This window comes from Maniola hyperantus, chromosome 25, assembly GCF_902806685.2.
Source record: "Maniola hyperantus chromosome 25, iAphHyp1.2, whole genome shotgun sequence".
Taxonomy (NCBI): domain Eukaryota; kingdom Metazoa; phylum Arthropoda; class Insecta; order Lepidoptera; family Nymphalidae; genus Maniola; species Maniola hyperantus.
In genome coordinates, this window is record NC_048560.1 from 4,025,778 (window position 1) to 4,050,204 (window position 24,427).

The following is a 24,427-nucleotide window of genomic DNA, read 5'->3' on the forward strand; positions in this document are numbered from 1 at the left end:
TCACCATGCTCTCGGCATTAAATTAAAACCGAAACCTAAGTGGTCAAAGGCGCTCCGGACGCAGTACCCAGGGGAAACGCAGGTTCGAATCCTGCCGCTCGAATCCTACAATTTTTGATAGTAAATATTTAAAATTATTAAAAAAAATCCTCCCTTGGGCGGTGGTTCCATTAGATTACAACATGGGGTTATTCAAGGGGCGGACCAACAAATTCCTGAAAGGCCGGTAACGCATTGGTGGTTCCTCTAGTACTGCAAATGTTCATGGGCGGCGGTAATCACTCAACAGCAGATGACCCGCCTGCTCGTTTGCTCGCCATTTTTATTTTTTAAAAAACCCCCTTGAAGTGCACCTACCTACGTAAAATGGTAAAACACTATCGTAAAAACTATAAACTTACCATTTCATCAGTATAGTCCCCAACAACAGGATTGCCATTCAGGTACCATCTGTAGACCTGAGCGGGTGGGTTTGCATCAACCTGACATCGAATCCTGGCCTCGCTGCCTTCGGGTATCTTGTCGTTTACTGTTGGTGTTTTGATAGAAACGTTGATTTTCGGAGCGTATTTGACCTGTCAACAAAAAATTTCATACAATCATCATCATGTCACACATCATCAACACATTGCTGACCCACTACCGAGCACAGGTCTCCTCTCGGAATGCAAGGGGCTTAGCTTACCACGAGGCAAAGTGTGGATTGGCGAACTTCCCACACCTTTGAGAACATCTTAAAGATCTCTCAGGCATGCCTATGGGTTTCCTCACGATGTTTTCGTTCACCGTTAAAGCAAGTAATAGGTATTTAATTGCTTACAACGCACATAAATCCGTAAAATTTAGAGGCGTGCCCAGGATCGAATCGCCGGCCTACCAAATAGAAGACTGGCATCTTAATTTAAAAAAAAAATATACATGTAAAACGAAAAGGTGACTGACTGACTGACTGATCTATCAACACACAGCTCAAACAACTGGACTGATCGGACTGAAATTCGGCATGCAGATAGCTATTATGACGTAGGCATCCGCTAAAAATGATTTTTGAAACGTGTTTTGAAATTTATGAAGTCCACGCGGACAAAGTCGTGGAGATAAGATAGTAGTAGATAATACTAATCCTTACCTCGATATGTACAGTGGCCATCCTATAAGCTCTGTCAGCGGTATTCTGGGCTTGACACGTTATTGTCTGGTTGTGGTGCTCCTTGTTAGGCACTAACCGCAACACTGATCTGTAACGACGCATCTGGTAAATATCTATGCTATGACATGCCAGTCGCGGCATAATATTGGTTCGCGGTTCCATAGTATTATTGTATTAATATTATTAATTGTTACTTAGAAAACATATATACATATATCGCACCCCTAGATCATAACTGTTTCAACTCAAAAACATTTTGAGATGGCCTCATTTTGTGACCCCTGGCTTATTTATAGTAATTATAGTTGCAATCGGATCGAATAAATCACAAACTTAAAAGCTTTTAAAAAAGATTTGGAAGATCTCATATCTTCAGCATCCAAAGCAACCTAATTCAGACTGTAGACTGTAGAAAAACATAATTTATACAAATATGTACGTCTATTATAACAATAACACTCGTATTCACAATCATTACTATGAGGTCTCACAGTGCGCTCGAACGCACAGTGTAGGTTTGACCAATCAAATTACTGTGTCACGTCAACTTTCAGTATTATGATTGGTGGAATCCACACTGTGCATCCAGGGGCATTGTGAGACCTCATAGTCATGACTCATGGTTGTGAATACAAGTGTAACGCACCACCACCACCATGCACTATTTCTTAGTATTCCTTACCTCAATGAACCAAAAGCTTAATTTGCTATAATCCGCTGAAACAGGTCGAATCTGTATGTTGCAACATGCAGCATGCGACATGTTGCACCATACAGATTCATTGTATATCATGGATTTCCGCAAAGTAACGCCTGCTTATATACAACATTTTCTTACCTCGTTCTATACCTCTGTTCATCTGGTAAAAGTTCCACTCTGCTCTCAACCTTTTTCTTTATGACTACTTGGTTCCCGTCGACCCAGGTTATCTGTACAACAATAAAATAATATATAAATACTTATTTATATTTAGGACCCAACGGCTTCTAATAGAAAATGAACAGAAAAAGTTTCCGAAATTCCAATTCATGAGCAAAATCATGAGTAAAAACAAGTTGTATTTAATAAAATTAACTAACTTTTGTCTCCAGCAGTACCCTTCTGAATTTGAGGTAAATCTATCATGTACCTAGCACAGGTTTTTGCGGACCCATTTCGATCATAGCTGAAGCAGTAGGTAGTTTAACACTGGAATTCAAGATAGGGGCTTCTTTAGAGGACGATTCAAGCGACAAAACGACAGGGTGTAACCAGAACGCTACCAAAAACTTAGCGTTATTGTTATACTACGTAAACACAATCCAATACCAATAACCATTTGCCTCCCACCTCCTCCTTCTTTCAAACCCACAATGTATAGCACACAAAACTCGGGTCAATGCTCCGCCTACGACACGGCATTGACTCCGAGTGCCCTACTTACGCAACGTTCGTTGACCTACAGCGTCAGTCAGATATTTTATTTGCAATATATCGTAAACTTTTACAAAATATAGGATTTTTTATTATTCGCGTTTATTTTTTGTTTTATTTTCGCGTTTTTTTTCTGGTGATATACCAGTAACCATCAGTACTATCATACTTGTCTTCGTTTTTGCTAGCGTTCTGGTTACAGCCTGTATTATTCAATCTTTATGCAATGCACTGAATTGTCCTCTAAAGAAGCCCCTATCTTGACTGTGAGTTCTGATGTTAATCTGACTACATAACAGTGCTTTGAACTGTGAAATTTTCACGTCAATCGATTCATTGGTTTATGTGTGATGTGCAAAAGCATATAAACATAAACCATATCAATTTTATTACAGTAGAGATACTAATATATCACAAACCTACGCAGGACTGAATTTACGTACATACTGACGTATTAATATAAAAATAATATTTTATTAGCCTTTATAGTTCTAAACTCAGACCCGCCCACTCCGAGCGTCATCAATCAAGATTATAAGAGCATTATTAAATTCTTCAAAATCTAGGAAACACGAGCTATGGTAAAATGTAATGCCAGATACATACTTGCGAAACGTCGTCGGAATTTTTGCACAGCATAGCTTCTCGCTTGTTATTTAGTTCCGCTTTATTTTTTCATTAATTAATTTTATTTATTTTTACAATTTGAAACTGTTTCTTATTCATTTTTTGACGATTCAAAAGCTCTTTGTAAACGTTTTTTCTTATTTCGCTCAACGGTTGAGCCTTGCCGTTCAGCGAGGTAATAGCGCCAGTGTTTTGGGCACAATGCCCATAAATGACCATTTGGACGGCGTATATTTTTTGTAAATATAAATTTTTTAGTGATAAGTTTTTCTGTATGTAGATACTATATATAGTTTTTTTTTTGTTTTTTTTTTCTTGTGATGTAACCACAAATTCACGGTTTTCAGATTTTTTCCCCTAATGTCTGCTATAAGACCTATTACCTACCTGCCAAATTTCATGATTCTAGGTCAACGGAAAGTACCCTGTAGGTTTCTTGACAGACCGACAGACAGACAGACAACAAAGTGATCCTATAAGGGTTCCGTTTTTCCTTTTGAGGTACGGAACCCTAAAAACTAAAAACGCAAATCGAGAAGAAGATACGTGTGTCGGATCGTAACTGTTCGGGAGACGAGTTATAACTTACAAGTATGATTTTAACTTAAACGGTAAGCTGGCTTAACCTGTTTTCATTTCACTATAAAAGCTTTCGATCATCCTTTTAAATGATTAAAAAGACAATGAATCAGCATTAAAAGCTCGCAGACAATTTTAATTTTAAACGAACAAAGCTTTGTTTGAGGTGAAATGTGGAGAATATTCTAAATTAAATTTGGATGCTAATTAATCAAACTTCTATTAAATAAGATTTTTGTGCTGATCACGCTATTAATTTTATAATAAGCCATTTATTGACTGAAAAATAATATACCTACATATACAGATTCTATTTTTCTAGTAGCTAGTACTCACAATTTTTACACTTACATTATTTTACATAAGTACTTAGTAATAAAAATATGAAAATTAATTGCGAAAGAATTAACAGAAAGAAGAAAAGAAACGCACAGAATACGTTCAGACGTACCTATCAGTTCTCAATAAAAAAAAAATTAAATTTTTCAGAGATTAGAAAAAATAAAATAAATTGAGACCGGTTTTAGTAACTACCTACAGTGGGCAAAGAAAAATTGTACATAATATAGGAATTTTTTATGAAAACTTCGAACTTGTTGAGAGACATCTCCAATATGTTTTCCGGTAGCTTATTTAGAGTCTATTTAATTTATTTCAATTTAGGCCAAGTTAAAATCGACTCGATCGAGTTACCTCAGCCGCAGGTTTTCCTCCTTCGGAAACGCACTCAATATCCACGGGTTGGTTCTCTATTGCATCTATGAAGGCACCTTGAAGAATCCGAGGAGGGTCGGGTGCCACAAGCACTGTCAGCTGCGCATACCGCGACCTTATAGCCGGTTCTCCTGATTAAAAAAAAATATTAATTAGAATATCAATCCGTATATGACTAATTAATTTAGAAGTGGAATATATTTAATTATTTGATTTTAATGACACCTAATCCATACTAATATTATAATTAATGCGAAAGTGTATCTGTCTGTCTGCTAACTATTCATGGCCCATCGGTTTCCGAATTTCATGAAATTTGGGACAGAGATAGCTTGTATCCTGAGAACAGATATAAGCTACTTTTTGTCGCGAAAAGTTAAAGAGTTCATTGGGATTCTTAGAACCTAAATTCTCCTAGACAAAGTCACTGGCATAATCTGATTGGTACAGAGATAATTTCAATCCTGGAGACTGGCATAGGTTACTTTTATATCGAGAAAAAAAGATAATAATTTGATAGCAAGTTTGCTCTCAACTGCGATTCAAAAGTTCAACCGTTTCCCGTGACGCTAGCCATTCACAAACAACCTTACCGTGAAGTTTGCAGCGAACTTAAAGTGGCGTCAAGTAAACTTGACGGTGTATGGGTATCAGTAATTGATTGGACGCCCGCTTCAAGTCCGCTGAAAACTTGACAGTAAACTTGATCGTGTATGACTAGCGTAACGTAAATTTAACCGCCTGTCATGCAACTGGCCGTTACAGTATTAATATTTCGCTAAAAATATCTTAAGCTAAAGTTAAATAAGTGAATCTTAAAATAAGTGAATCTATTTAGAGCCTCAATAGCTCAACCGGTAAGGGGTGGACTGAAAACCGAAAGGTCGACGGTTCATACCCCGACCGTTGCACTATTGTCGTACCTACTCCTAGCACAAGCCTGACGCTTAGTTGGAGAGAAAGGGGGAATATTAGTTATTTAACATTGCTAATATTCTTTTTTTTTTAAACTTACCATTAAGACCGGAGCTAACTTGACACTGGTATCTGCCGTCGTCTTCTAAAGTCACATCTCTTATGTCTAGTGAGTAATCTCCTGCAACAAAAAACAATATTTTTTAGTTTACAACTTCGTCTTCCAACCAATCCAGTGTCTGTCTGTCTGCTAGCTTTTCACGCCCCATCCATTTAACCAATTTTAACGAAATTTGTTACAGAAATAGCTTGCATCCCGGGGCTACTTTTTATCCCGAAAAATCGAAACGTACGGTACCCTAAAAAGAGTTTTTTGTTGTAACTTCAAATACCACAGTGGGGTAAAAATAACAAAGGAAAGGAATCGAAGTAAACAGAAGCCATATTAATCAAATGAATCAGAATAGGATCCTGTAAGTGAGTACATAGAGATGGACTATTTTCATACATAGCATGTGAAAAATCATGTGAAAGGCCTTTTCATAATATGTGCCTAGCACTTGTTTACTTATTAGATTTAATAGCCTGTGAAAAATCATTAAGATGCTAGAGATCGTGCGAGCGTACGACGAAGCGAGCGACAGGGAACATTTGTAAGTATTAATAAGAGGAAAACAACTACCTAGTCAAATTAATATAGCAAACTGTAAATACTAAAATTAACTTTCCGTGAAAAACCACCTGTGTGTTTCACAGCACTAATACGGTATTTGACAACTAGTCAAATCAGTAACTTACGGATAAAAATCAAACGTCAAAACGCACACTAGGTACGCGATACTCTATGAAACACTGGAATGTGACGTCACACCATGATGACGTACTTTTAGTTTCATCGATAATTTAAAATAGTTATAACACTTAAAACTAACAAAAGGCGTGGATTTTACTATTTTGCAAGACCCTCTATTTAAAAATAACTGAGTAATAATTTATTTTGATGTAGTCAAATACCCAATTGATCATAATTTCTAGTTAAATTAATCTAGCAAACGACTGTAAGTATTATAAATCGAAAAAAATCACGTTCCGTCAAAAATCACCTGTGAAATCACCAAATGAAAATCATTTAAAAGTAGCAATAATGCCCATCTCTGGTACTTATATTATGCTATCGAAAGACCATGATCCCTTTGACGAGGCCCGCCCTTTTATTGGGGAATAAAGAAATCAATTACTTAATTAGAAATAGCTCTTAGGCCTTTCAATACTCTTAATGTATTTATTTTCTTTTATTTTGTGTTGGGAAAAAAGAATATTATGTTTTGCGTTTCCGACCCCAATATTTTCTAGAGTTGCGTAAATCTAAATACATAAAAGGAAAACCTGATTGACTGACTGACTGACTGATCTATCAACGCACAGCTCAAATTACTGGACGGATCGGGCTGAAATTTGGCATGTAGTATCTGTCTATTAGAACCGATATTTCAAACTATTTCATTGATATTTTTCAAACCCGCAATGTATCACCTACGACGCGGCATTGACTCCGAGTAGCCTACTTACGCAACATGCGTTGACCTCTAGCGTCAGTCAGATATTTTATTTGCAATATATCTTGAACTTTTACAAAACAGAATATTTTTTTCGCGTTTTTTAATGGTATTATATCAGTGATCATCAGTATCACCCGTCTTCGTTTTTGCTAGCGTTCTGGTTACACCCTATATAAAAAACTAGCTGATCCCCGCGGCTTCGCCCGCGTAGATTTAGGTTTTTAAAGATCCCGTATAGCCTATGTCACTCAGGAATAATGTAGCTTTCTACTGGTGAAAGAATTTTTAAAATCGGTTCAGTAGTTCTAAAGATTACCCCCTACAAACAAACTTAACGACATTACCTCTTTATATAATATTAACGACATTACCTCTTTATATAATACTAGCTGATCCCCGCGGCTTCGCCCGCGTAGATTTAGGTTTTTAAAGATCCCGTATAGCCTATGTCACTCAGGAATAATGTAGCTTTCTACTGGTGAAAGAATTTTTAAAATCGGTTCAGTAGTTCTAAAGATTACCCCCTACAAACAAACTTAACGACATTACCTCTTTATATAATAAAATAATACAACGGGCCGTGCAGCAGAAATCGTAATATTTTAATTTCGCCATAACTTCAAAACCAAACGTCCAATTTTAATCATTCAAAGACCAAATATTATCTCCATAAACTGTTCTTAGTGATGAAATCATTTATTTTGATAAGGATTAATAGCATGAGTAAAATAAACGCGTTTAAATGTAGTCCAAAAAAAATTCAAGATTTTTAAATAAAAAAATGGTTGCTGTGCCTCACTCGACATAGATGGGTATAGTGTGTCGCGGACTTTTTTGTAGATATTTATAAGATCTACAATTAATTAGAACATTTTATGGTTCTATCTTTTATAGTTTAGGCAGCGTACGCAAAATAAGTAACTTTTCTGGTTGATTTTTTACACCTTGTGTCCGAAAAACCCAAATATCTTACGGAACCCTATTTTTTTCCAAAATAAAATATAGCCTATGTTACTCGTGGATAATGTAGCTTTCGAATGGTGAAAGAATTTTTAAAATCGGTCCAGTAGTTTTTGAGCCTATTCAGTACAAACAAACAAACAAACAAACAAACAAACAAAGTTTTCCTCTTTATAATATTAGTGTAGACAACGGGCCGTGCAGCAGAAATCGTAATATTTTAATTTCGCCATAACTTCAAAACCAAACGTCCAATTTTAATCATTCAAAGACCAAATATTATCTCCATAAACTGTTCTTAGTGATGAAATCATTTATTTTGATAAGGATTAATAGCATGAGTAAAATAAACGCGTTTAAATGTAGTCCAAAAAAAATTCAAGATTTTTAAATAAAAAAATGGTTGCTGTGCCTCACTCGACATAGATGGGTATAGTGTGTCGCGGACTTTTTTGTAGATATTTATAAGATCTACAATTAATTAGAACATTTTATGGTTCTATCTTTTATAGTTTAGGCAGCGTACGCAAAATAAGTAACTTTTCTGGTTGATTTTTTACACCTTGTGTCCGAAAAACCCAAATATCTTACGGAACCCTATTTTTTTCCAAAATAAAATATAGCCTATGTTACTCGTGGATAATGTAGCTTTCGAATGGTGAAAGAATTTTTAAAATCGGTCCAGTAGTTTTTGAGCCTATTCAGTACAAACAAACAAACAAACAAACAAACAAACAAACAAAGTTTTCCTCTTTATAATATTATAATAATAATAATAATATAGTGTAGACAAAAATAACCACCTAGTTTTTGTCAGTTTTCGACTGCGCGATCTGGTACCCACTACATCTCTACAGGTGTGATTACTGATTAAGTTCAATACCGGTCCATCGATCAATAGAAAAAGGCAATCTATTATTCGTGTCGATCAAATAAAGTGGTTCAAAGACCGGCGTCTTGTATTCAGGCTGTCAAGTTACTAATTTTTACATATCACTGCCATTTGACCCCCGCTACCTATTAAGAGCTTAACCGGTAATATTATTACCGTAAAAGGTGTTCGCACATTTACTCAGCACCGTATACACCATATCATCATCACGATCAACCCAGGGCCGGCTCACTATTGGGCACGGGTCTCCTCTCAATATGAGAAGACCATAGTCCATCACGCTGACCATGTGCCGATTGGCAGACTTCACACACCTTTGAAAATATTTTAGGTAGAATGACAGACATGCATGAGAACCGTGATAGCCGTGATAGAAGTGATAGAGGTAAGAATGTCCGCCTCCTATTTAGGAGGTCGGGGGTTCGATCCCGGATCACCTCTAACTTTTCGGAGTTATGTGCGTTTTTAAGAAATTAAATGCCACCTCTAACTTTTCTATGTTATTATTAAGAAATTAAATATCGCTCGTTTTAGGGGTGAAGGAAAACATAATTTTAAGTACTGACTATTTGGAAATCAATTATTTTTACCCTTCTTATTCTGAAGGAGACCCGTGCTCAGTAGGGAACCGACGATGTGGTATAATGATGATTACGATGATCTCATTTATCATGATTTATGATTTATCTAAGATGCTGTATATGCGATCACCTTAATACTTTAACTTTAAATAGACATCGATATAGTGGTATTTGCATAACCAGTTATGATCGTTTTCGATCTAAATGGGATGTGCATTAATTTGTAACGTATTTTTCATAACTAGATGATGCCCGCGACTTCGTGTGTTCCGTGAAACTCTTTTTCGTCATAAAAAGTAGTCTATATCCTTCTCCAGAATAATATAAGCTACCTCTGTACCAAATAGATGATATCCGCTATGTGAATTAAGGTTTTTTTAAAATCGCATGTAAACTCTTTGATTTTCTGAGACCAAAAGTAGCCTATATACTTCCCCGGGATGCAAGCTATCTCTAACGTTACGCCAAAATTGTTAAACGAATGGGCCGTGAAAGACTAGCAGACAAATAGACAGACATAATTTTGCATTTAGCATACCGTGAAGGTATGAATACTAGCTTGTGCAACCCCCTTTACTTTTATTGGTAGTCAAAGTTTAACTCTGACCTTACCGTAATTTTAACCGTCTGTCATGCAACTGGGCCTTAGTGGATAGAGGAAACAAACTCAAAAATGTTAAATTTTATCATCTACAAAAACATATTTTAAACTTTAGATAATATAGTGACTGAAAATTATAAAAATGACTTCGTTAAAGGGTCTCGAATCTCTTATAAAACACTTAATTTTAAAGCACTGAAACTACTTTCGCTTTCACAAACTTTAATCTGTCAGTAGCTTTAATTTTATTAATTACTCAAAAGTAGCTAAATGTTTATAGCACGAAAACTATAAAAAATCCTGTTGCATTTTTTGAACTTAATTTTTTTTATAGCGAAATGTAGAATTTAAAAAAAACTGTTGAATCTGAGTATTTCTCAAGTTTATCTAATTTTCTCAATACTTATTATGATACTTGAACAAATAGCCTAGCTAGCCTAGCCAATTTATGCACCTATTTATAAAATATATAGCCTATGTATATTGTATACATATATTAAATTTAATCATTTAATCGTGCATAAAAAAGCACGATTTTCAAAAATAATCCTGTCAAAATTATATATAATAATTGTTGCGGACGGGAGCTTCGAGCCACGCGCAGCGCTGGCGATGACTGACGCTGATTGGTCGACTGCCAACACCCCCGCTCCCCGCTACGCCTTCACCACCCGCAATCGCCTTGTCTCCCGCTCGGTATGACCGTATGAGCTTGCCGAGTGGGAGAATTAGATATAAGATCGATTTTGTTGTATAGAATCACTTCGCCTCTAACTTTTGAACTAAGAAGACCTGTAAGAACCTATAAGTACTGAACCTAAAGAACATTGTGAACCTGAAAATAGTGAATAATTATTGTGATCAAGAAATACAGTCCACTGAACCCTCCGAGGAATTTGATTTTGAATCCCTCCCCAACATCTTTGGTCCATCGTGCCGGATCAAGAACCAGAAGAACCGAAGCCTCAAGATCCGAAGCCTGAAGATCCGAAGTCTCAAGAACCGAAGTCTGAAGGCTCAAGAACGGAAGGCTCAAGACCCGAAGATCAAGATGGTTCGAACTAGGAGTCAGACCTCACAACATGAAGATGAACACGACGAGCACGTTGCGCCGCAAGAACCGATCCCTCGCGCGACGGACGCAGCTCGCCCTGTTCAGATCCGCTTCATGGAGTCGTCTCCATCAACAAGTGCCGGTCTACGGCAAGAACCCATTGTTGAGACACGAAGCACCTTGTTAGAACAGACCCATCGTGTTCGGCTTCCTTCACCGACGCGATCAACCCGATCTCAGCGCTCCACAACAAGCACAGCTGCCCGTATCAAGCAGGCAGAGTACGAAGCGGCAGAACGACTAGCTGCTATTAAAATGCGCCAAATGCAAGTTGAAGCTGAACTGGTGCAGAAAAAGTTAGAGGCTGACTTAGCTGCTATACAGGACGATGACCAAGGGAGCACACGAGGGCCTGAAGAAACAATCAGCATGAACTTGCGCACAGAACATTGGTTGCGTCACGCCGATCTTACACGAGGGGAGCCATCCACCGACCGGCTACCTGCGCGAGAGACCCGAACCCCTCCCGCCACTGCACCCCCTGTAAGACCCGGCACGAACATCACCGAACCCCGATCTGAACGTTGTTACGAAGATCACCGAACCCGCTCGCCAACGCCAAATCGCTCACGAAAACGAAGCATAGAAGCCCTGGTGGAATGCTTCAACCGAATGAGCCAATACGGACCACCACCACGATCATCTACGGAGCTACCTACATTCAGCGGGTCTGAGAACGAATGGCTGCCATTCAAAGCATCGATGCGAGATTCGACTCGGCTTCACAAGTTCTCACCGATCGAGAACATGCAACGCCTGCGCAACGCTTTGAAAGGAGAAGCCCGAGATGCCGTTGCTTCGCTTCTGTACACGGCTTGTGACCCGACTGAAGTTATGGAAGCTCTAGAACAGAGCTTTGGCCGACCAGAAGCCTTGATCGATAAGGCGTTAGACGAGATCAAGCTACTACCACCCTTGGGACCGACTACAACCGAACTGAACGTCTTCGCTGTCAAAGTGAGAAACATCGTGGCTACGATCACCAATGTTGAAGGCCTCGACGGATGTCTCCAGAACAGAATGCTCACCAGAGACATCGTAGACAAACTACCACCCGACCTAAGAAGAAGCTTCGCCAGATATGCTTCTGAGAACCGTCGCCCAAGAGAACCGCACATAGTGACTTTGTCTCGCTTTCTGAACAACGAGGCAGCTATAGGTTTAGAGTTCACCTACTCTAAACCGTCAGCTTCAGCGATGTTGAAGCACAAAGAACCACATCCGAGATCCGCAAGAACTGCATCCACAACATGGAAGAACCACGACGCCAACGTGTTCAGTGCCAATGAGGAGGAGCAGTGTCAGTGCTGTGGTGGCGACCATGAACCACCACAGTGCAAGAAGATGCAAGACATGACCGTCACAGCACGTTGGGATTGGGCCAAAGCAAACAAAGTTTGTTTCAAGTGCCTAACAAAGAACCACCTACGAACCGAGTGCAAGGCGAAGCAATGCGGTGTCGACGGCTGCATTCACTCGCATCACCCGCTATTGCACGAACGCAGCCCTTCAAGCGAGGCATCACATACGAACCACGATGCCTCACAGGAACAAGTGGAGGAAATAGTAGCCTCGACATCTACCAACACGAAGACTGGACGCAATGTTATGCTCAAGGTGTGCCCGGTCGTCCTCAAGAACTCCGACGGCGTCGAAATACACACCTACGCCTTATTAGATGAGGGCTCTACAATCACCCTCATCGAAGAAGATCTAGCGGACCAACTGAACCTTAAAGGGCCCGCTAATGCTGTTAACATCCGTGGTATCAACTCCACCGAAAATGAACAAAGCAGCAGAACCGTCCAGTTCCAGTTACGAGGCAAGAACACAAGAGCGTCGCACGTCATACGAGCCAGAACTTTGCGACGTTTCCACTTGCTGCACCAGACCATACCGCTAGAACTACTGCGGTGCCAACATCTTCAAGCACTGGATCCAAGCGAAGTGTGCTACGAGCGAACCCGACCACGCTTGCTTATTGGCTCCGACAACTGGCAGCTAATCGTGTCGAAGCAGCTGCTGACTGGAGATCGCCACGAACCTGCAGCTTCACGTACCGAGCTTGGCTGGGTCATACATGGAACTGCACCTCGAACCATGACCAGCAACGAAGAAGAGCTCGTTTTTCATCTAAGATACGAGAAATCGCCAGAACCAGTCAGATGCCAGCATCTCGACGCCTTAGTTGATCCATCAAAATCAACTTACGATCCGATCCAGAAAGAAGACGAGCGAACAACGACGAACCCCGTGGAAGAAACAGCAGAACTCCAACTCCCCCGGTATTGCAATACGAGGGGAGTACGATCCCATGAACATACTTCACACGAAGTCAGAACTCCAGCCTACGCTGCAATTATACCTCCGCGAACGAAAACCACGACGAGGAAAAAGGCAGCTCTCAATTTTCTACTTTGGTGTGCTCGACGATCCACACGATCAACTGCAAGCTGGTCACATAGCAAGCCCTGCGATCCGGTCAAGCGCACTGGTTACGATGGCGAAGAACTGGTTGAGAGCTGCATACCTGCATCGACTCAACGTGAACCTGCAGTGCATTCTGAACATCATAAGAATGTACACAACGTCGTTGTGAGAACCCAAAGCTGCTGGTTTCATCGATCCAAGAGGAAGCTCGCCGTCCTGACGAAGAAAAGGAAGCAATGCAAGAGCTATGCTGAGGGGAGAAATGTTGCGGACGGGAGCTTCGAGCCACGCGCAGCGCTGGCGATGACTGACGCTGATTGGTCGACTGCCAACACCCCCGCTCCCCGCTACGCCTTCACCACCCGCAATCGCCTTGTCTCCCGCTCGGTATGACCGTATGAGCTTGCCGAGTGGGAGAATTAGATATAAGATCGATTTTGTTGTATAGAATCACTTCGCCTCTAACTTTTGAACTAAGAAGACCTGTAAGAACCTATAAGTACTGAACCTAAAGAACATTGTGAACCTGAAAATAGTGAATAATTATTGTGATCAAGAAATACAGTCCACTGAACCCTCCGAGGAATTTGATTTTGAATCCCTCCCCAACAATAATCATAATAATTAGATATAAGAATTCACTGATTTTTAATGTTCTGTAAACGACAATATAGCGCGATTTGAATTACTGCAACGCCATCTATGTCATAAGTTAAAAGTGTTTCACGAAAGATGTGATATGTATTGCTGATGCTCGCAACTTATTTTGCATGGTTAAGGTTCCGTACCTCAAAAGGAAAAACGAAACCCTTATAGGATCACTTTGTTGCCTGTCTGTCTGTCTGTCTGTCAAGAAACCTACATGGTACTTACTTCCCGTTGACCTAGAATCATAAAATTTGGCAGAAAGGTAGTTCTTATAGCAGACATTAGGGGAAAAATCTGAAAACCGTGAATTTGTGGTTAGATCACTAGTAAAAAATTAAAATGTGTTCCATAATGTTATCAAAGTTGTGTGAAGACTGCCAGTCCGCACTTGGCCAGCGTTGTGGACTATGGCTTAAACCCTTCTGATTCTGAGAGGAGACACGTTTGAGGCCGGCGATGGGTTTCTAATATATTGCGTTGATAGATCAGTCAGTCAGTCAGTCACCATTTCCTTTTATATTATATTATTTAGATTTGCGGTTGTATTTGTTGCGATGTTACGTGCCGTTAAAACAATTTAAATCTAGGTTAGAATACGAAAAACACCTGTAGACATTAAAATATACCTAAAGATCAGCCATCGCGTTCCTAATGCGAGCTTTTTAAAATGTTAAGTGCTCCTTTTAAAAACAGACAAATGCCGCATTCAGAGCAGCTTTTGTTTTCCTTTGTTTCATAAAATATGATGATAATATCGCGTTATGAAAGAAAGAAATCTTGAAAGTTTTCTAGACAGCTTTCGAAGACTGTCTTTTGCTCGCAGCATTGCCTTCGTGAAATTTGGTTTGAAAATACAGCGTTGCCAGACGTCCTGTCCTGATTTTGTCCCGATTTTTCAAGTCAAAATCAAATGTCCCGCTTTTCGGGGATAACTCATGCAGCGTGCTGAGGAAAAGTGAGTGGGTGGCACAGACAAGCCCGGCAAGAACAAAATCTGTAAGATGTCTTATTGTCTTTAAGATATCTTTAGGAGTACTATTTTCTTGTTGGGAAGTGTGGACTGGCCGCCCGCCCCCGGAGCGTACCTACATAATGAAGATAAGCGCGCGATTTTTGTTATATATTGGGGCCGATTCTCTTGTACACAACCTCTAAACTAAACTAAATTAACAGGTCTAAATCTTGTGCTATTCTTTTCCGCAAGCACCATTATGAAAGGGATGTCAATAGATTTAGACGTGCCAGTTTAGTTTAGTTTAGAGATTGTGTATAATGGAATTAGCCACAATGTCAAGTAAACGTCATTTGAATTCTAATAAAAAGATAAATATTTAAAAACTTCTGATTATATGCGTTTTTTTAACATGTCCCGCTTTCGACGAAAGAATCCCGCTTTTTTCACTCAAAAAGTTCCAAAATCCCAACTTGGCAATTAAAAAAACTGGCAACGCTGTTCCATACCTCAAAAAGGAAAAACGGAACCCTTATAGGATCACTTTGTCGTCTGTCTGTCTTAGTCCACGCGGACGAGGTCGCGAGCATAAGCTAGTATAAAATACGTACAAAAACCTAGACCTAGACTTATCCACAGTCGCTGTTTTAGTAAAAAAATTGTTTTATGCAAGTCATAGGTTAGTATTTCCTCTTTCAGTTAGTACAAGACTTTTACGAGTATGTATTTACATTACGTAGATAGTTCATATGAAACGGAATATATAATTAGAAGTCACACGCGGAGGTCATTGCCCCCACATTTTGGCTCAGGAAGCTTTAGCGATTGTTTGAAGCATTTGGTATTCGAAACGTGCGCTCAAGGTTAGCTATAATATTTCTTTTGGCAGATAAACAATTGACCAATTTTAAATTGATTCAGGGAACTAATTGAAGACAGGACACATTTAAATTCAAATTATCATATTAGTAATTGACCCGCCTCGGCTTCTCCTAGGGTCAAGGGTGTATTATTCGACGTGCTTCGGTCTTAGCGTTAACTAAAACTGTACTGTATACCCAGAGGATTAAGCTGTACCCTGTATACTATTAAACGGAAAACAGAACCCTACAAGGGTTTTGAGGTACGAGACCCTAAAAAAAATTAAGGGAAAAGGTCACGCAGAAGACGCTGGGTCGCGGGGACGGACTTTCCGTTGCCTTTTTTTTCGCTGGGAAATGCTTTTACGCATCCTCAATCTTCTCATCCTCGAAGCAACGCAGTTGACCACGTTTCTTCCGGGGAGGTATGTGGGACTCACTGTAACACACCAGAATATCCACTAAAACCCAGCGGACCCGTCAACATCATGATGAGGCGGCACAGGAACGCAGTTTGCACACTACTAGGAATGTCGGAAGTGCAAAAAAATATCGATATCGATATTAAAATTTTCTCAAAAAAATATCGATATATCGGTACAATTTCTAATTTTTAAGTAGAAGTCTTAGATCATAGATAATAATAATTTTAAAGTGATGATGTCGATAGTTTTTTTTTACGGCTCTGGGATCTAGCCTTTTTGAGCCTAATCCGATCGACCATCGATATTTTGAATGAAAATAGATAGTAAAAGTAAAAAGTAGGTAAAAACCTAAGTCATTTTGTTTGTCGGTCCGAAAAAAATATAGACTTTTATACCTTTTCGATAGTTGAAATTTTATATCGAAAAATTAAATATCGCTGAAAAATATCGATATATCGAACAAATAATATCGATACAGCGATGTGTCGATATTTTTTCGACAAGCCCTACTATGAGACAATAATATGACAAGACACACACACTACTATGCCGGGACTTTCCGTTGCCTGCGCCCGCGTCGCGTGGAGCAAAATTTCAGAAAATTGAATAATTACTTATTACAATAATTAATACCGGTTAAATTTGGTTGACAACTGGTTGTTTCAACTGGTAAGAAAATATAATCAGTATACTGGAAATAATAATTATTATCAGTATAGGTACGTGATTATATTATTTTCTCTTGCTGAAACAACCATTTGTCAACCAAATACCGGCATTAATTTTGCAATCATAATAAGGTAGGTACCTAATTGCATCGACGACCCATTGAAAATCTGCAGGATCCATTATTTAAATTTGCATTTTTTTGCACTACCCATTATTATAAATGCGAAAGTGTGTTTGTTGGTTTGTTGGTTTGTCCTTCAATCACGTCGCAAGTGAGCAATGGATCTACGTGATTTTTTATGGGTATAGTTAAAGACCTCAAGAGGGACATAGGCTATTTTTTATCTCGGAAAATCAAAGAGTTCCTACGGGATTTTTAAAAATCTAAATTCACGCGGACAAATTCACGTGCATCAGCTAGTTTATTATAAGCGTCTAACTATGGGCCTCATAAGAAAGCTCAGATTCACTCAGCGGGCGATGTAAAGAGCTATGCTTGGAGTTACTCTTCGTGATCAAATCAGAAATATGGAGGTCCATAGGAGAACCAAAGTAACCGACATCGCCACAGCGGGTGGCGAACCTGAAGTGGCAATGGGCAGTGCACATTATTTGAAAAACTGATAAACTTTGGGGTCCCAACTCCCAAGGTGCTGGAATGGCGACCTCGCACCGGAAAACGCCTGCGTTCATAACCGGTAACCCCATGGTAAAAAAAACGGCCAAGTGCGAGTCAGGCTCGCGCAATTAGGGTTCCGTACTACAGCCGTATTTTTTCGACATTTTGCACGATAATTTAAAAACTATGATGCATAAAAATAAATAAAAATCTGTTTTAGAATGCACAGGTGAAGACCTTTCATATGATACCCCACTTGATATAGTTATCTTACTTAGAAAATTGAAAATACTTATTAGTTCATGACCACGATTTCATTTTTTTGTGTGATCGAACCCTAAATTCACGGTTTTCAGATTTTTCCCCTAATGTCTGCTAGAAGACCTACCTACCTACCAAATTTCACGATTCTAGGTCAACGGGAAGTACCCTGTAGGTTTCTTGACAGACCGACAGACAGACAGACAGACAAGAAAGTGATCCTATAAGGGTTCCGTTAAAAATTATCACGAACAGCGCAGGCCGAAGTCGACTGACGTAATGTACGGTGTTAAATCTGGTTGAGCCCTTATTTCGCTAGAAGCATACAAAATATCTAGGTAAATTGCGTTGTACATTTTATTTTCACTCAGTAATACGGTTACGACACTGTTTTTGTCTATCAGCGGTTTGTAAACACGACGTGCTCTGTGGAAACTGTTCCGGGAATATTTCTGAGGGAATTAACCGCCTCTTACACAACTGATACTGGTGAATTTTGAGCAATAGTAACAGATTCTATAAAACCGGCCAAGTGTGAGTCAGGCTCGCCCACCGAGGGTTCCGTACTACAGTCATATTTCTTCGATATTTATTATGCATAAAAATATATAAAAATCTGTTTTAGAATATGCAGGTAAAGCCCTTTCATATGATACCCGGCCGAAGCCACAAGTCCAGACTAGAAATTTCGAAATTATTAAATTCCAAACCCCTGCCAGGAATCGAACCCAGCGCTTAACACTACGCCAGGGAGGTCGTCAACGTCTACCTCATAAAAAAACTATCTGCATGCCTCAGCCCGATCCGTCCAGTAGTTTGAACTGTGCGTTGATAGATCAGTCAGTCACTCATTCAGTCACCTTTTCCTCTTATATTATACTAGCAGTTGTCCGCGTAAAATTTCTGTTTTCTCATGAGATCTGAAATTTTCCCGCTGCAAAAGGCCTCTCTTACTTACCTACTCACTCAGTCTCACCTTAAGGCACGGAACCCAGAATACCTAATTTTCATAAATCACTTATTTCAAAAACATAGGATTTTCTTTCTTAACTTTTCCCCCTATTTTACCACCCTTAAAAGGGGGAATTTCCCAAACTGACTTTTATTACAGATTTTTATTATTTAAACCTATTAACCTAATTATGTCGATTTTCACGTCTCTAACTTCAAAAACATAGGACTTTCATATATCCTTCCACCCCCCATTTCTCCCCCTTAAGGGGGTATGTTCTCGAAACCGTTTCTTAACTGATACCTACGTCCTAGAAAGAACCTACTTTCCAAATTTCAAGTTTGTAGGCTTTATAGTTCCTGAGATTTCGTGATTTCAGTCAGTGAGTGAGTGGTATTTCGCTTTTATTAGATTTAGATAAACTCACCTTCCTCGTCGCTCCCGATCATGGAGTACCGCTCGTAGCCGCTGAGGTTCCGATGGGTGCCCAGACCGAAGTCGTCCTTGGTCCATTGAAGACTGCCTATCTTGTTCTCCACACGACAGGGCAGGGTCACCCGAGAGCCGACTATCGCACTCTGTGGGATAAATGCATTGATGATTCTCTAGAGTCTAGATTGATGATTGATTGATGCTGTGAGAGCCTAGTGGTTAGGAGTTAGGACATCCGCCTTCTAATCGGAGGTCGAGGGTTCGATCCCGGGCACGCACCTCTAACTTTTCGGAGTTATGTGTGTTTTTTAATTACGTAAATACCTATCACTGGCTTTAATGGTGAAGGAAAACATCGCGAGGAAAACTGCATGCCTGAGAGTTCTCCATAATGTTCTCAAAGGTGTGTGAAGTCTACCAATCAAGTCAAGAACCAAAAGAAAGAAAATGTGCCTATGTCCTTCTCCAGGATACAAGCTATTTTTGTACGTTTAAAACGGCTAAACAGATGTGCCGTGAAAAGCTAGCAGACAGACAGATAGACATAAGTAATGGATAATATTATGGACAGTTACAAAAATATTGACCGTATAGGTACGCTACCTGACTGTAGACAAAAAACATTCTCGAAATTTGGATGGTTGTTTTACTATGGTTTTTAATTTATTTTGTACCACTAGAAACCCGGTATTTTTGTACTTTCGTTGTGTACTTACAAACAAAAACACTGGTCAGAACTACTAGAACTTTCCCAATCAGAAAGTGCAAGTTAGTTCTGTATTCATGCAATGTTGCGAATTTCGGCAATAAGCCTAACCTACTACACTACCTACCTAGTCTATAATCTATAATATTGTATAATTTGACTGAGTAATTTAAAATTGTAAAATTATATAAAATTTTAAAAACATTTATTTATTTATATATATATATTTACCTAACTTCTAACATAAATGGTGCAAATGCCCAAAATATTATAAACGAATACACTTCATTTAGTTTCATTCCATTTCCGTCAGTAAAATGTGCTTTGAAAAAAATTATAAATCATTTTTAGGGTTCCGTACCTCAAAAGGAAAAACGGAACCCTTATAGGACCACTTTGTCTGTCTGTCTGTCTGTCAAGAAACCTACAGGGTACTTCCCGTTGACCTAGAATCATGAAATTTGGCAGGTAGGTAGGTCTTATAGCAGACATTAGGGCAAAAATCTGAAAACCGTGAATTTGTGGTTATATCACGCAAAAAAAATTGTGGTAATGAACTAAAAATTAGTATTTTCGTATTTTCAATTTTTGAAGTAAGATAACTATATCAAGTGGGGTATCATATTATGAAAGGGCTTCACCTGTGGATTCTAAAAAAGATGTTTATTTATTTTTATGAATCATAGTTTTAGATTTATCGTGCAAAATGTCGAAAAAATGAGACTGTACTGCGGAACCCTCGTTGCGCGAGCCTGACTCGCACTTGGCCGGTTTTTATTAAATAGGTAGTTGGTATATAATTTTTAACTTGGATTGAAAATACCTTATAACCTTAAAAACGCAGGTGCATGACCTTATTCCAAAACCATGCATGTAATTTGTCCACTTTCCATACCAGTTTCTTGTTTACCACTTTATTAAGACACAGGAAATAATATAAAAATGTGTTAACATGCTCTCTAGTTATCACATTGGTTTCTTAAACAATCTACAGTACAACTACTAGAAAATAATGTACATCGACTTTTAGACGGATTTGTAGAGCATTGTCTCTGTCGTTGAGACCGACAAAACGTCATATAGGTATGAGTGACAGAGACAACGCTCTACAAAGCCATGTCACTCTAAAGGCCGATGTACATTACTTTCTGCCACGTACTGTATTTTTTTATCTTTTTATTCCTTAGTGAACTTGATTGAAGAAAAATATTGTAAAAATTTAACTGAGATATTTAAAATAAAAGCCCCTTTAGCTCACACACGGAACCGTTTTTTTACCCGACTACGGCAAAGCCAAAAGGAAGGGTTATGATTTTGGCAGTCTATGTATGTAGGTATGTAAGTTTATATCTACATGTATACCACTGTAATGGCTAAACTATTGAGCTGATTTTGCTGTCACCTAGCCTTTTTCTTTCATAAAATACAAAACTAACAAGCAATATCAGGTACAGTTCTTACAATTCACGAAGGCGAGTGAACTTTACTTGCGGTTACGTCGTATACACGGGCATTGCGTAAGTGTGCGTGCACGTCGAACCAATCAGTCGCGAGCAAGTGCTCGCAAACGCACACATTTACTGTACCTTACTTATACCGATACGACTTACACACAAGCATGAGCCACTAGCCTTCGTGAAATGCAAGAAATGTACTAAATGGTAAGAAATTAATAAATAATATTGAAAATTATCGGGCTATCAAATTTAATTACGAACTTTACCTGCTTCTAAATATTTTATCCAATCCATTACCGTCGATCTAATACCTACGCAAATTAACAAAATAATTAGGTATTCAAATTAAGACATTTCTAATTTTATTGGAGCTAATTTATAGACGGTAGCGAAAGTCAAACTATGTTTGTTTTTATAATCATCATAACTTAAAAGGAGATATTTTTAATTATTAGATTTTATATTTAATTACACTGAGAATTTCCTTATGATTTTCTCCTTCCAAAAGCGTTTAATTTCAAAAGAGAGCATTGTTCCTTTATCAATTACCTCGGAATCGGATACTGCCAAATTCCTACTAAAATCGGGAAAGGAATATTATTCCTATCTGAAAATCAACGCATTTAGAAAGAAAAAAAGTAGAAAAAACATCAAGTCTTCCATCAGTTTGGTTTGCAAAATTTTTGATGTCTTTTTTACTCGTATCCTTCAAAACAGCGAAAAATTCACTGTCATAATAGTCCAGCAGTTTCCGAGTAATTTTTTTTGTGATTAATAAATCTAAATGCTATACAAGCAAGTTCTGCTGCCTGTATGAACGTATGGTATACAACTCTGGGGGTGTACTAAACCGACCAATGTTCAAGTAATACAGAGATTCCAGAACAAAGTACTCAAGGAAATAACAAATGCACCCTGGTATGTAAGAAATCACGATCTCCACAGGGACCTTAAGATAGAGTTCGTAAATAAAATCATCCAAAAGTACGCAGAAGCCCACCAACATCGACTTCGCCATCATGTTAATTTGGAGGCTGTGAAGCTTCCAGATAACATGGACATCAAAAGGAGGCTCAAAAGAACCAAGCCGTTCGAATTAGTGTTAAAAAGTAGGTACATTAGGTACATAAGTGCAGCGTTTGTGTAATAGTGCTTGTGCTACTTTAGTTTTCTAGGTCACAAGAACATAGTGAACTGTAAGTACGTGTTAGAATAAACTAAGGACAGTTATTGGACTGTAAATTAGATTTAAAAATTAATCATAAGTAGAAGTTTAAGCTAGAATAATATTACTTATTAGCCCATAGGCTAGATGGTAGTCGCAATAAAGCTGCCATTTTATAATGGTGCTTTATGGTAAGAAAAAAAAATCTAAATGTCGACAAAATCTTCGTGAGTAGGTTCCGTTTGACGAGACGTCCGAGTTTTTCTCTGTGAACTTTACTGCGCAGGTATAAAACTTGTCGATTTGGTGGGTTGTCGAAATTGTCTGAATAACATAATCCTAATCCTAATATTAATATTATAAATGTGAAAGTGTGGATGTTTGGATGTTTGTTACTCAATCACACAAAAATGGCCGAACGGATTTGGATGAAATTTGGAATGGAGATAGATTATACCCTGGAATAACACATAAGCTACTTTTTATCTCGGAAAATCAAAGAGTTTCTGAGGGATTTTGAAAAATGTAAATCCACACGGACGAAGTCGCGGGCATCAGCTAGTTGGATAATAAACTCGGAAGAACAATTTGTCCTACGAAATAGTTGGTATGACTGGAGTGTCCTCTACTCCGAATATGTCCAAATAACGAGGTCATAAAAATTATGAATAACCAGCTGTTTTTTTGAAGGACAAGCGGTGTAGGCTGTGCATTGCTATATAAGTCAGTCAGTCAGGACTTTGAATTTTATATAAACAGACATACGCGTAGCGACACACTACATAGCTATATTATCGCGGGATTTATGCACCTTTTCACAGATTACCAGACAATCAATAAGAGTAATTTATTACCTATTTTGAATAAATCATTTGACTTTGACTTTGACTTTGACATTATCGTTGACAAAAATGTCGTCACGTTACCAGGGTTGGCAGGGCATTAAATACCGAGTACATGTCCCCTATTTTCGACGTACTATTTGAAAATTATTTGTAACACGAAAATTCGTTCAGCTCTCATAACTTGTACCCTACGCTAATTAATACCAGTGTTTATAAAATAAAACCGGCCAACAAGGTCGCTAGGTATATTAATAAAACGGAATTCGTAGATCATATTTTGCGACTATCTAGATTTCGCCGACTTATACATATTCATATTTCATACCTATTAAATACCTAGTAAATCTTCATAATCTGATACCTTGACGTTTGATATATTTTATGGTACACCTAACGAATTCTAGGCTATTTTATGATTTACCTAGAAATATTATAACTTAGGTAGAAACGTGAAACTATGTCAGTCTGCGTCGCAACAAACCGGAACACAGAAGAAAGCTAAAATAAGCTAAAAAAGCTAAAATAAGAGCCTCAATAGCTCAACGGTTACAGGAGCAGACTGAAATCCGAAAGGTCGCCGGTTCAAACCCCACCCGTTGCACTATTGTCGTACCTACTCCTGACACAAGCATTACGCTTAGTTGGAGGGTAAAGGGGGATATTAGTCATGATAAACATGGCTAATATTCTGATTTAAAAAAATAGACTTTACTAGCTGACCCCGTCCGGCTTTGCTCGAATGAAATTTTTGAAAAAAAAACAATGAGGTGGTGGAATTTCCAAAAATCCTGAAACACCTATCTACATTCCTTTTTTTGCCCGAAACGAAAACTAGATAGGTCAGTGACCTTATGGACCCACATTTGGACCCACACATAAACTGATACACGTCCTCGTTAA

General features: G+C 38.6%; 1 protein-coding gene across 5 annotated transcripts in view; it reads right to left on the reverse strand.

The window, feature by feature from the left end:
- Window positions 1-24,427, reverse strand: part of LOC117993806 (irregular chiasm C-roughest protein-like) — a 97,950-nt gene that overhangs the window by 30,621 nt on the left and 42,902 nt on the right. For all 5 annotated transcript variants that reach the window (XM_069507134.1, XM_034981670.2, XM_069507135.1 and 2 more), the window contains exons 3-8: window positions 19,350-19,500; window positions 5,500-5,580; window positions 4,464-4,615; window positions 1,989-2,080; window positions 1,130-1,238; window positions 402-575 (exon numbers count right to left, since the gene is read on the reverse strand). In XM_069507134.1, coding sequence (XP_069363235.1) covers window positions 402-575; window positions 1,130-1,238; window positions 1,989-2,080; window positions 4,464-4,615; window positions 5,500-5,580; window positions 19,350-19,500 — 759 coding nt within the window. The remainder of the gene's footprint in view (window positions 1-401; window positions 576-1,129; window positions 1,239-1,988; window positions 2,081-4,463; window positions 4,616-5,499; window positions 5,581-19,349; window positions 19,501-24,427) is intronic.